At 42.5% G+C, this 12,864-nt stretch overlaps 1 protein-coding gene across 1 annotated transcript in view; it reads left to right on the forward strand.

Annotated features, from left to right (window-relative positions):
- LOC107216153 (neural-cadherin-like) overlaps positions 1-12,864 on the forward strand; it is a 53,651-nt gene that overhangs the window by 23,252 nt on the left and 17,535 nt on the right. The window contains exons 10-18 of the mRNA XM_019005858.2: positions 181-351; positions 3,662-3,834; positions 3,938-4,105; positions 5,014-5,263; positions 6,498-6,625; positions 7,816-8,002; positions 8,141-8,284; positions 9,617-9,900; positions 10,842-12,459. Coding sequence (XP_018861403.2) covers positions 181-351; positions 3,662-3,834; positions 3,938-4,105; positions 5,014-5,263; positions 6,498-6,625; positions 7,816-8,002; positions 8,141-8,284; positions 9,617-9,900; positions 10,842-12,459 — 3,123 coding nt within the window. The remainder of the gene's footprint in view (positions 1-180; positions 352-3,661; positions 3,835-3,937; positions 4,106-5,013; positions 5,264-6,497; positions 6,626-7,815; positions 8,003-8,140; positions 8,285-9,616; positions 9,901-10,841; positions 12,460-12,864) is intronic.

A 12,864-nucleotide genomic window follows, 5' to 3' on the forward strand; every position in this document is an offset into this window, starting at 1 on the left:
GAGGAAAGACAAGAGTTGGTCTAGTCCAAGGTAAACATTGGAGGGTCGGTGAGGATCAAGCTTCACAGCTGTGTTGCATGCAGTCAGAGCTTCCTTTTGCACAGGAGATGTGCAGATTCCTCTCTGCAAATTCAGCCCTGAGGCTGTGACATGCAGAACAGGAGGGGTCTGTGTTTGCAGGAGTCATCACCACCACGCAGAGTTTCGACCGGGAGAAGCAGAGGGAGTACGCTCTGTCTGTCACTGCCACTGACCAGGCGCAGGAGCCGCTGATCGGCGTGTGCCAGGTCACCGTCCTCATCGCTGACGTCAACGACAACGACCCCAAGTTTGAGAACAGCCGCTATCAGTGTGAGTGTTACCTAACTGCTTGTCCCAGAACCGCCACATCAATCTTGTTAGAAGGTTATTCCTCATAACAGTGGTCAGTTTGTTGGGCCACCAATCTTCCTTTGTTGCTGCTAAGCCAGTTACTGTTTAACCCATCATCAGTGGAAATGTGAAGAATTAGCCAGTCCTCTTTAGTCATTGCAGTTCTCTTAAAAACATTGATGTACTTCACTCCTACAGATGAGGCAGATCTGAATCCTTCTCTTTGCACTTTTTCTCTGCCCAACATTTTTCCACACTGAATTTTTAGTTGATGTCCCAAAACAAAACATGACAGCTGGGAAATCATCAACCCTGGCTAGAAGTACAATTGTCATCTGTGTCTCTGTAGCACAGCACCTCTGTTTGAATAGACTGAAGTGGCATTTATGTCTTGTCAAACAGCACAAAATCCTTGGTTTCTAGGCTGCCTTTGGCTGGGAGCCAATGTCTGCTGTATGTGTCCTGCTGAGCTAGCTCTTCCCATTTGCCCTGGTGACACCCCCTTCTTCATCTCCACATGATATGCTTTACATCAGTCTTTTGTTTAATTTGATTTGATGCTTCTCCAGTAGAGTCCTGCATTTCATTACATTTGGACTCCCTACATTTAATGTCATCCACAAATCATGAGCATAATCTCTAGTTGTTGGACTAGAACAGGTCCTTCCTTGCATAATTGCTTGAAAATGAAAAAAAAAATAATTGTTCCTGATGCATTTGCCAACAACTTCACTTCGGAGTTTTTTTTGCCACTTGTGTGGAAATGTCATGGAGGGCAAAGCAATGACCAATGCCTTATTAAAATGAAGATGGCTTATAAGAAAATTGTCTTTAACATCACAGATACCAGCATTTTAGAAGGATTCAAAAATAAGTTGGATGCTTATATTTTGGAGCTTTAACAAGAAGTGACCTGCTGGGAAACAAACTAAATATACATCCACACTTCAGAGCTATGTACGAGGACAGAAGGAAAATTGTGTTGCACCTTTGAAAGTATCTTGTAGTGACTAATTCTAAGTACCAAACTCATTAAAATGTGTAGATTTGGAACAGGCATTTCTACATTCTTACCAGCAACTTCTGCAAACCTGACCAATGCAGCACTGAAAAGCTGAGTAGGAATGATCTTTCTGGAGAGAAATATTTTTGAGCAGAGCAGACAAGTCCCTGAGGTAATGCTTGTGCAAAGATGAACCTTTCTATTCTACCATCACACTTGTCCTTCAGGTGTAACTGCCCAGGTTTTTTCTTTTCCAATAGCTGAGATATTGCATTTGTAATTATGGTAGCTTTGACACTTCTGAGGAGCAGGCAGATTTTTTTTTTTATTTTTCATGAACAGAGGGTACCAGCAGAAGCAAAGGCAGCTTTTTGAGATGGCAAAACTGCAGATAACGAGGTCACATTATGTCTAGCACTTTCCTAACATCTCTACATAAGTAATCAATGCTTGAACGTCAGAGAATTAAAAATAGCTTCTTCCCTAACAAGATCAAATGCCATTAGTCATAGGTTTCTATTCATCCTGGAAACTGCTGGTTCTTTACTCTCAGCACTAGGATGTTGGTGAAATTCCTGATTTAGCCATGCATCTTATCATCTGTCTGCAAAACAGACATTATAGAAATGCTTAACTGTAGTAGGAATGGTACAGTAAATGTTCAAGTTGTGTCAGCAGCAAGCAAAGCACACGAAATAAGAGAGTACCACCCTTCCAAGTAGTTTTGTCTTTTTTCTTACAATGCAATTTAACAGAATTTGACTGTTAAAAACAACATAAATACACACACACACAAACATAAACACAAAAAAGGAGTATTTTACAGCGATTTATGGCAGTTAAGTCAATTTTCATTAATTTATTTTAGTGCTGATAAATCTCTTGTGAGATTAGCTTTGTCTGTTACTGACATACCAAAGACAAGAATCCCAGGACAATTAAATGACACAGGGATGAGTGAAGCCAATTAAATGACACAGGGATGAGTGAAGCCAATTAAATCTCAAATTATTGTTCATGGAACAAGTGGTTGCTGTTGTTTAAAGCTGTACTGCACCACTACTACAGACTGTAGACATTAAAGGAGAAGACCAAAACAGAAAACATGACCACTCCAAAAATAGTGTGCAGTTCCAATTATCCCACCTCAAAAATGCTAAAGGAGACACATATAAGGGACATCAAAGATATTAAAAGGTTTCTGAACAAGACATGAATTAACAGACTGACTGGGTTGCCTAAACTCAGCTGCAACAGCCTTCCCACTGTCAGTTTTAATACACTGAGCTAATGGAGTTTTAGTACAAGGAAACAGCTCAAAAACACAATAAGGCAAGCATATGCAGCTACTTGAAGGAGGAATTGGGATGGGATGGCTGAGGGTAGAGTTGGTCTAAAAATCAGTGTAATATAAAGACAAGTGTGGAAGAAAGAAGCTGGCAGGGATGTGATAGCATCATATAAAACTGTAACTTGCAGAGTGAAGGGGAGCAGGAAATGACTGATCGTGGTTTCCCATCATTTTGTAGGTGTCCCTTCCAGAAATTAGGTTTTAGGAAGAAGAAATTAATTACCCTTCTGTGCAGTGGGCTCTTCAAATGTGTGATTTTGCCACCAGATTTTTAGATCATAATTATCCAAGCAGGTTCAAAGAAGAATTGGTGACTCTAGAACTACGGGCAGAAAGACATGACCTCTGACAGAGGTGGATTTCTGGGAACAGGGAGTGAAACCATATTAAAGGGATATGGTGATTGTCCTTGCCCTGGGCAGCTTGTCCAAAACACTGTGGGGTTGGAGGTATCTTTGCTGTGACCTGAGTCTTTATGCTTTGCAATTACCTAGTGCCTCCCGCTGGCAGTGCTGCCGGCACCACTCATATTCAAGATTAATTCAATGCACACAGAATTCCCTTTGATACCAGACTGCTTTTATCATCAGCTGAGCCCAGCAGGCTGGGCTGTGATCCGAAGCAGGGGGGATGCGAGCCTCTGTGGGGCTTGCCAGTGCTGCTGTGGAGAGGCACAAGTGCTGGCAGCAGCAATGTCAGTAAATCTGCATCACCAGCAGCTCACTTAACAGCCCAGCGTGGCAGCAGAGAGGGAAGGGGAAGCTAAAAGAGGACTATAGGCACTTGTTGGTGACAATACTTTATAGCCTGCCTCAGTACAGAAACGTTTAATCTCCCATGAAGGGAACAATGATGTTTTACAGGGGCATTTTCTTTACAAATACAGACTGATAAACCAGAGCAGACCTGCTGACAATACCTTTGTCTTTTCAAAGACTTCCTTAGTGAAGACACTCCGGTGGGGACAAGTTTCCTCCGAGTTGCAGCTCACGACAGTGACCAGGGTGTGAATGCTGCTGTCACTTACTCAATGTTAGAACATCAACTGGAATACTTCCAGATCAACCCCAGCACAGGCTGGGTGTATGTGAATTGCCCACTACCCCAGGTAATGTGAGACTCCAACCCCTCAAATCCATTGCAGAGGCTTAATTGCAATCTCTTGGTTTGTACAAAGTGGTTTTCAAGTATGCTCTGTCTTTGTTTCGTAGGCAATGCGCATTAGCCGCTATATCGTAGCGACAGATGGCGGCAACAGAAGCAGCACCGTGGAGCTGACGGTGACTGTCACTAGTGCACTGAGCCAGCCACCCCAGTGGGAGCAGAGCACATACTGGGTAACCATCCCCGAAAACACCATTCGTGACACCAAGATTGTGGTATGTTAAAAGCGTGATTACTGCCCTATCTCTTCATTTCCACTTCTTCCTCTGCTATGCTCTAAGTCAGAAGTACGCGGGTGCCCGCTCTGCAGCCTTACTGCATTGCACTGTTCCCTCATGAGCCTTCACTGCTGTGTACCTGTTAAAGTTTATCAGGTGTACCTGTCACAGAATAGGCTGGCATTTCAGCTGGCAGCACTTTTCCCAGTGAATTCTTACACTAAAGGCCCTCAAGGTGTGCTTCCACAGGAACAAGACTTGTGCATTGCCAGAGAAGGAAATCCTTGAGTGTTCCCTCCAAGAGCCAGCTCCTCACTCCTCCATCCTCAGTGGTCTGTGCTATCTGCTTGTGTCTTTCTTAAAGCTTTTCTCAGTTTAGCACAAGAGCATGGAGTGACATAGTTTGCTTTGGACTCTTCTAACTCAAACCAATTCCTTCTTAACTCATACTTAGTCTTTAAGGCCAGTGCCTTCTATATATTGCCACATAATTCCTGCCTTCCTCCTCCTGCACATAATATTCAAGCATTTGGAAACAATTTGGGATTTGGGTTCTTTTTTTGTAACTTGCTGTGTAAGATGTACAGCTCAATGGAGAAATGGTCTGGATCATTTTTGCTTTGGAAGGAGAGAGGAGGGATTTCCTTTAGCTGTGCTGTGGTTCTGGCTTGGCACATTTACAGGCAGATAAATTTCCCATAGATTAAACACCTGAATCAAACCTAGATTTTGTAAAATAATGCTCAGCTCTGTAAATGTTTCTATTTTGTCTGTTACCCGAGTCACACAGGCACGTGTGTTCTTGGAGAATGTACATATATGTATGTTTCTGCCATCAAACTCAACACGTAACACTTCCAACCCCGTGTTTCATGAATGTATGTGGTGGCTTTTTTCTTCTTCAGACCATCAAAGCCACATCCCCTCTTGGTGATCCCAGGGTTACGTATAATCTGGAGGAGGGTCAAGTTCCAGAGACTAACATGCCAGTTCGTTTCTATCTGAAGCCAAACAGAGCTGATGGATCTGCTTCTCTTCTAGTCGCTGAACCACTTGACTTTGAGACAACTAAGTTTTTCACCCTGACAGTCCGGGCACAAAACGTAGCAATGACTCCTTTAGCTTCCTTTGCCACTGTTTGTGTGAATATAACAGGTAAGCTTTGCTGCTGTTCAGAACAATATTCTTATTTTTAGTATAATGCTTCAAACTAAGGTAGCATCTGTGAAATGCCAAGCCACCTCAGAATGCTTTGTATATTTATATACTCTAAAAAGCTCTGCAGTCATTAAAAAGGTCTGTCTGGGACAATTCCTAAGTACAACTATCAAATGTGGAGATGTGATACTGTGAAAATGGGCTATCTGAATGTTTAGACAGCACTAGTTCCTGGTTCTGTAAAGGTAATTAAAAAGATTTTCCTTTTGAAGGGAGGAGAAATCTAGTACTTGTTCCCAAGCTATTGAAAGGAGATGAGTATTACTGGAAATGGTCTGTGCTATAGGAAGAGAAACAGCCCAAGTAGGCTGGGTTTGTGTTGGATATATGTTTAGGGGTTTTTGTTGCATTCAGAATTTTTCATTGCACACTGAAATTAAAACTATAGAAATGAAATTGCAAGAGTCCTTATGATAGGTACAATTTTCAAAAATTTGATCCAAACCTCCTTATAGTAGGATCTTTTCATAATGCTCTATTCCTGTAGACCCACATAAAACTGTAAATGCATTAATCCCTGCATTTTGCAGGATTAATGGAGTTACTTTTTTTAGACATTCAGATGAAAATATGAGTAAGTGAACTCTAGCAAAAACATTTGTCTTGCCTACCACCATAGAAATGAGAACGGGGCGACAGTAATTTGGAAAGGAATCCAACTTTCCTGCTTCACTTTATCATGGCATCATCCTGTCTTTCATAATCCACTAATGCAAAACCCCTTCAGGCTGTAGAACAAGGTCTGAGCCTCATTGTGACTTAGGGACCCTGTCCCAGAAGGCTTTTCCTTTGGGAAAAGTAGTGCATTGGTACTAGAATTTGGCAGAAACTTCATTCTTCTCATAAGAAGAAAACCTTTTCCAGTAACTTAGCTGTGGATGAAAGCCCACCTGGTCCTGGTATTCATGGACTTAGTATATCTATGGTCAAATCATTAGCCAGTATTTCAGCTGGGATTAGACCACTATGTCCCAGAAACTTCCCAGTGTCTATAAAATGCCCCCTGACTGCTACCATGAGAATAGGAAAATCCAGAGCAGGACTGCTTATTACTATAAACAATGTAAGTTCTTCCTCCAAGCAAGATACAAATAGGGGGAAAAAAAAACACATTAAACAAAAACGTCTTCAAATATTTTCTTACCATGATCCTCATCACCTCCTTTTTCAGATGTCAATGATAATGTTCCATTCTTCATGTCTTCTAACTACGAGGTGTCTGTGCCAGAAGGAGCCAATGTTGGCACGTCCGTGGTTCAGGTGTTAGCTATGGACTTGGATTCTGGCCTGCATGGAGAGGTTTGACCTTAATCCAGCTCTTTTCCTGGCGATACTCAAGTTGTAGTATTGTAATTAGTGAGAATGTGCAGTCAGCAGATGGCAGGGTAATGAGCCACCAGCACTTCTTACAAGACTTGTCAAACGTTTGTCTATCTCATGGCTGATGCACAGCACATGGGATGCAGGCTGAGAAGATGCTGTTCGTGATCTCAGGGTCCTGCAGCGTGGCAGCTCATCCTGATCCAGCAACCATGACAAAGCACTGCTGCATGATTCTCAGGGTTGCTCGCATGTCAGGACAAGTGGATGTGGCTGCAGGACATGTTTCCAAACTCTTGGCTCTTTAGTTCATTTTTAAAGTGAGCATCAGTGATTATTGTCAGTTATTCACAACCATTTAAATGTAGTCAATTAAATACCATTATCAGTCAAACCAACATTTGACTGTCATAGTAATAATGGCCCAACCCCAGGAAAAAGCAGAATTCTGAAGGGAATTACTCATTTCCTTTGCATTTTCCTGAGTCATTTCTAAAAATCCTACTAGCTCCTTAGTGAAGAAACTCTAGGTAGTGGAGATCTTCTGTTCTGGAAATGTAATTTTGCAGTTTCTGAAGAGCAGCCTGTGTGGTAGAACAGTCTGGTGCTGCTCTGGGCATGACTTGAGGGTGAAGATGGAAATGGTGTTTTTCCAGAGAACAACATTTTTTAAAGGGAAAATGTGAATAGCTTTCATTGGTGGATGTTTGCATTTATGCAGTCTTGTTGAACAGGACCCAAATTATTAGGGTTTTTTTTTTGTTGTTTGGTTGGTTTTTTGGTTTGTTTTTTTTTTTTTTGAGATCAGAAGCACAGTGGATTACTAGAAGCTGAGGAGACACCAGGGAAAATGCCAGTCTACATATTCTCTCTCCTTTTGTTATTCATGATCTTTCTTAACTGCTCCTACTGACCACTGGTGGAGATACTGGGCTTGAGGGGCCTTGATATCACTGGTACAGATGTTCTTCTCATTGAGAATTCTGCACTTTTTATATCAAAATGAACAAAAGACTTATAAAAATTATGTTTAGATGATCTGTCTTTCCTCAGGGTTTTGCTACTTTGCAGACAGAACCAGGAGGCTACTGAGGAAGGGGGAGGTCACAACACTTGGACATACAAATGAAAATTGAAAATGTAACCTCTTTTAACTATTTCTTTTTTAGGTTCACTACTTAATATTAAAAGATGCTAATGAAGATTATCAGTTCTTCACCATTGAACCTGAGACAGGAATTATTTCCACCCAGGCATCTTTTGACAGAGAGAAAAGAGCCTCTTACTTGATTGAAGTTCAGTCTCAGGACTTAACAGAATCTGCTAGACCTGGTGTTCACGGGCAGCCCAACACAGGTAAAACTAAGAAGGAATTCTATATTGGGCTTTTTAACTTTCAGAGGCTTGGCAGGTATGTGAGCTGTTTGGAATAATATAAGGTATTCCACCTCTGCCTTTTCTACTCTGCGTGTTCCTCTCGCATCTCCTTGTTAGACACAGCCTACGTGAGGATTTTTGTCAGCGATGTGAATGACAACGCTCCGGCATTTCCTCGGTCAGTGTATGAGGTCAGCATAGACGAGGACAGGGATGTTGGAAGTCCTGTTGTGACAGCAACAGCAGATGACAAAGATGAGGGTGAGTGGGCCTTTTAAAGTCCTTTTAGTGTTAATGTGTGTTTGTACGTGGGGCTACTTCCTTCATGGACCAACAGTTCTCTGTATTCAGGAGACAATTCCACATCTCAAACATTTGTAAAAGTAGGGAGAGAAGTTTGGGGCACATGTGAGCATTTTCTTTATTTACACTGTGTCACACTGTCACACTAACACCAGCTCTGATGGCGTGAAGCTGCCCCTACAGTGAGGTGAGACCACATGGGCAGAGCCTGTCCAACAGCATGTACCACTAGTCAGTCCCTGTCTTTGTATTTTGGTTACTTTTGTGAGCTGGGACAGGTCAACTTGCTCTAGAGAAACAAATCCATTGATTAAAAGAAGGCAAGCTGGTGCCAGAGCCCAGATGAGAACCAGAGAGATGTGTTGCTCGGAGCAGGTGAGAGCTGGCCATTCCTTTTTGTGGCTGTGCTGCAATGCCTGTGCCTCTTAGTGCCGCTGAGGGAGGTGTAAAGAGGCCATTTGTGATGCTCAAACTCTTGCTGCAAAGGCAGCCAAGTCCTTCCAAGCACTAATGTTGAGCACAGCCTTTTCACTTTCTAGCCATCCATATTGCTCTAATCTTCTCATTCACAGTTGTCTCACAACTTTAAAAGCTAAAAGTTCTTTATGCTTCTAGCAGTTCACCTATTCAATTTAGGAAGTTACTTTGTATACTGGAATGCAATGTAATTTTTACCTTTCCAAATAAGTAAACAGAAAGCACTAAACTATTTGTTGCTGTTCCTAAAAGTTTTGTTGCTTTTCCTAAAAGTTTTGCAGCAATCAAACAACTGCTGTTGCACAGGTGGAATGTTCTGAGTTCTTTCTCAAAATAGAGGATTTCTGTTATATTTTAGCACCACCCAGTGGTTTAAAAAAAATAAGTTAAGGAATACTGGCATTTGAAATGAGAGGCTTAGGAAACACTGACCAAAAACAGCTTCTTGTATTTTCATTGTATGTACTTTTTCATTACTGGCAAATGAATGAACAATAATTTAGAGGCACACAATTTCTCTATTATCAATAAACAAGTGCTTGTCTGTGTTTGTAAATTATACTTGTAAATATAAATGCAAATCCAGCCTCCCATCTACCACACACAAAACCTTCAAATTACATACACAGGTCATTCTGTGTATGTTTTTATGTTTTATCTCATACACACGCACACACACACACACACACCCACACACACACACCACAACAGTCTGGGAAAATAAGGTTTCTCTTGGATACATGTCCATTGTGTATAGCTGGATTGAGCATTCATAGAGTAAACAAAGGGGGCAATTGTTTCTTTCTCTTATAGGTGCAAATGCCAAACTACGGTATCAGATCACTTCAGGAAATGTGAGAGGGGTTTTTGATGTGGAACCTGAGATTGGAACTGTCTTCATTGCTCAGCCTCTGGATTATGAACAAGAACAACATTATGAGCTCCGGCTTGTAGCTTCTGATGGAAAATGGGAAAACCACACTCTTATCATCATCAATGTTGTCAATAAGAATGACGAAGCACCAGTCTTCACTCAGAATGAATACCAGGGCAGTGTCTTGGAGGAGCTCACAGATCTACCTATACTTGTCCTAAAGGTAAAGCAGTTTCCACAAAGCAGGGCAAAACCTGGCTTTGTGTTCAGCTCAATCCCATCCAAACATACAAATCCAAAAAAGATAGTTTATTTAGGGTGGGCGAGGCCTGGTATTAAGACTTCGCTAGCAACTTTCTGTAAAGAACAGAATGAAGTAAGCCTGGTAATTTTGCATTACTTGCTGTCTTGACTAACATAAATAACATTTACTTAATTGGTTTTTGATCTTAAGAGTCTTTTCCAAACTGATCCTAAAATTTTGTGATTCTAAGTGTTGAAAAATGTGATAACTTTCCTTTACAAAGAGGATTTGGCACATTTTGAGTAACAGCATAAGCACAGAATGGTTGGCATGTGTACCTCATGCATGTAATGGTTAAATTTATGCTACCAAATAAACATTACCAGGGACTGTTCTTTGACTCCAGCTCAATCATCTTCATTGTTTTGTTGTTAGAGCGGTTCTCGATAGGGCAAACTAGCAATCTCCCAAACAATCCCTGGATGCAAATCAGGAGCTGGGAGTTCTCTCTGGCCTGTGCTGATCATCAGTTTGCATGCATGGCCTGTTCTCACAGCAGTCTGTTCACTCAGAGAGAACCAGCCTCTGCTTACCTTTGTATTCCAGCTCCAAAGAATTTCACAAGACATATTTGCTCAGCAGAACTGTTATTTTCACTTGATTCTTCCTACACTTTTTTCTCTTCCCAAAACATACTGGGTAATAGAATGTATTAATCTGTCTAAATGCCCTCTCTTTGTTTCTCTAGGCTGTGCATGATGTTAACTGAGAGTATTTGAGTGACTCAAACCAGTAGATGGTTGCTGTTAAAATGCTCGCTATTCATTTAGCCTGCACTGTAGCAGCTGCCATCAAGAAGAGAACTGTGATCTCCCGTTTTTTTTTTAATATAAACACTTGCCTGCTGTGGCTTGTTCCAGGTTTCTGCAACAGATCCTGACCAAGCAGCAGATCAGAATGCCATTAACTATTCCCTGCACGGACAGGGAGCCAGCAGCGAGTTCAGCATCAATGAGAACACAGGTGAGATCAGCGCACACAAAAGGTTAGACCGAGAGAAGCGATCGACGTGGCGCTTTCTTGTCCTTGCAACGGATGAGGGCGGAGAGGGACTGACTGGCTTTGCAGATGTGATCATACACGTGAGGGACGTGAACGACAACGCACCCCTTTTCCTCTGTGTGTCGGATGGCTGTTTCACCGGCCACATCCCTGAGGACTCTCCGGCTGACACTGCTATCATGGAAATGACAGCGGCGGACCTCGATGACCCCAAGGCCGGTATAAATGCTGTGCTAACATACAGTATCATTCAGAACGTCAAAAATGAAATTAATTTGAACTTGTTCTCCATTGATCCTGTTAGTGGCACCATCTCTACGGTGCTCGGGTCCCTGGACCGTGAGAAGGAGGACAAGTACCTAGTGGTGGTCGAGGCCAGAGATGGAGGAGGGCTCACTGGGACAGGCACCGCCACTATTTTGGTGACTGATGTAAACGATCATGCTCCAGTCTTCCTGCAGAGGATTTACACAGCGTTTGTCTCTGAGAATGCAAGTATTAACACTGAAGTGGTGGTGGTGTCTGCTGTGGACAGAGATGAGGGAGAAAATGCCATGGTGACGTTCAGCATCATTGATGGGGACAATGACCGCAAGTTCTCCATAGAGACAGATGAAGTCAACAACTGTGGGTTTATCCGACTACGCAAACGAATTGACTTTGAGAAGCCTCATGAGAGGGTATTCAATTTGACTGTGAAAGCAGAGGACATGGATTTCTTCAGCATCGCTCACTGTGTGATCTACGTGGAGGACTCAAATGATCATGCTCCTGTATTCTATCCTCAGTTCTATGAAGTGCCTGCACTTGGAGAAGATATACCAGTTGGTACCAAAGTTATTCAGGTTTCTGCTGTTGACTTGGATTCTGGCCTGAATGGAAGGTTTTCTTTCCACCTGCTAAACAAGTCTGATCCAGGTTGCCAGTTCTCTTTGGCTAGTGATGGGTGGCTGATGGTTGCAGGAGTGCTGGATCATGAGACAGTGGCTCAGTACCAGCTCATTGTCATTGCCACTGATATGGGACAACCCCCTCTGACTGGCAGTGCCACTGTTTTAGTGACTCTGCAGGATGTAAATGACAATGGGCCAGAGTTTGAGGCACATTATAACCCGGTGGTTTGGGAAAACACAGCTTCTCCACAGGTCGTCCCAATGAATGAGACCTCCACACTGCTGTACGCCAAGGACCGAGACACTGCTGCTAACGGAGCACCTTTCTCCTTTCGTCTTCTCGGTGATTTCGATATCCTGACCAGCTTCAGCTTGCAGGACTTCCACAATGGAAGTGCCATGCTCACTGCACTGCGTACTTTTGACAGGGAGGTGTACAAGGCATTCTACCTGCCCATCCTGATCACAGACAGTGGGATCCCACCCATGAGCTCCACCAACACACTGACTGTGAACATTGGGGACCAGAATGACCACCCGCATTCTGCTGGCTACATGGAATGTCTGATTTACAGCTACGATGGTAAATCACTCCCTTATGTTTGCTTCCAAGTGTGACATAAGGTCAAAAGAAGCAGCTTTAAGTTTTACAGGAGGACTATGTCCTCTTCCACATAAGCTGTCAGTAGAGATGCTACTGAAGTTTGCTTAAACCCCAACAGAGAGCAGTAGGTATGTGGGGCATAGGACTCTGGGCCACTTGATTTGTGGAAGAAAGTGAGCCAGCCTTGAAGAAGGAGCATAACTTGCTGCTTTTCTTAGCATCTTTCTGTCAAACTTGAGTAATGATCTCTTGGTTTCAGATACAGTTTTTCAGCAGCATTAACATATCAGGGGAGAAAAAGTTACCAAAGTTCATAATGTTGCTGACAAATGATGAGTCTGAATACTGAGAACCTTCTTTCTCCTCCTTAAACCTTTTTCCTTC

The sequence above is a fragment of the Parus major genome, chromosome 2 (genome assembly GCF_001522545.3).
Source record: "Parus major isolate Abel chromosome 2, Parus_major1.1, whole genome shotgun sequence".
NCBI lineage: Eukaryota > Metazoa > Chordata > Aves > Passeriformes > Paridae > Parus > Parus major.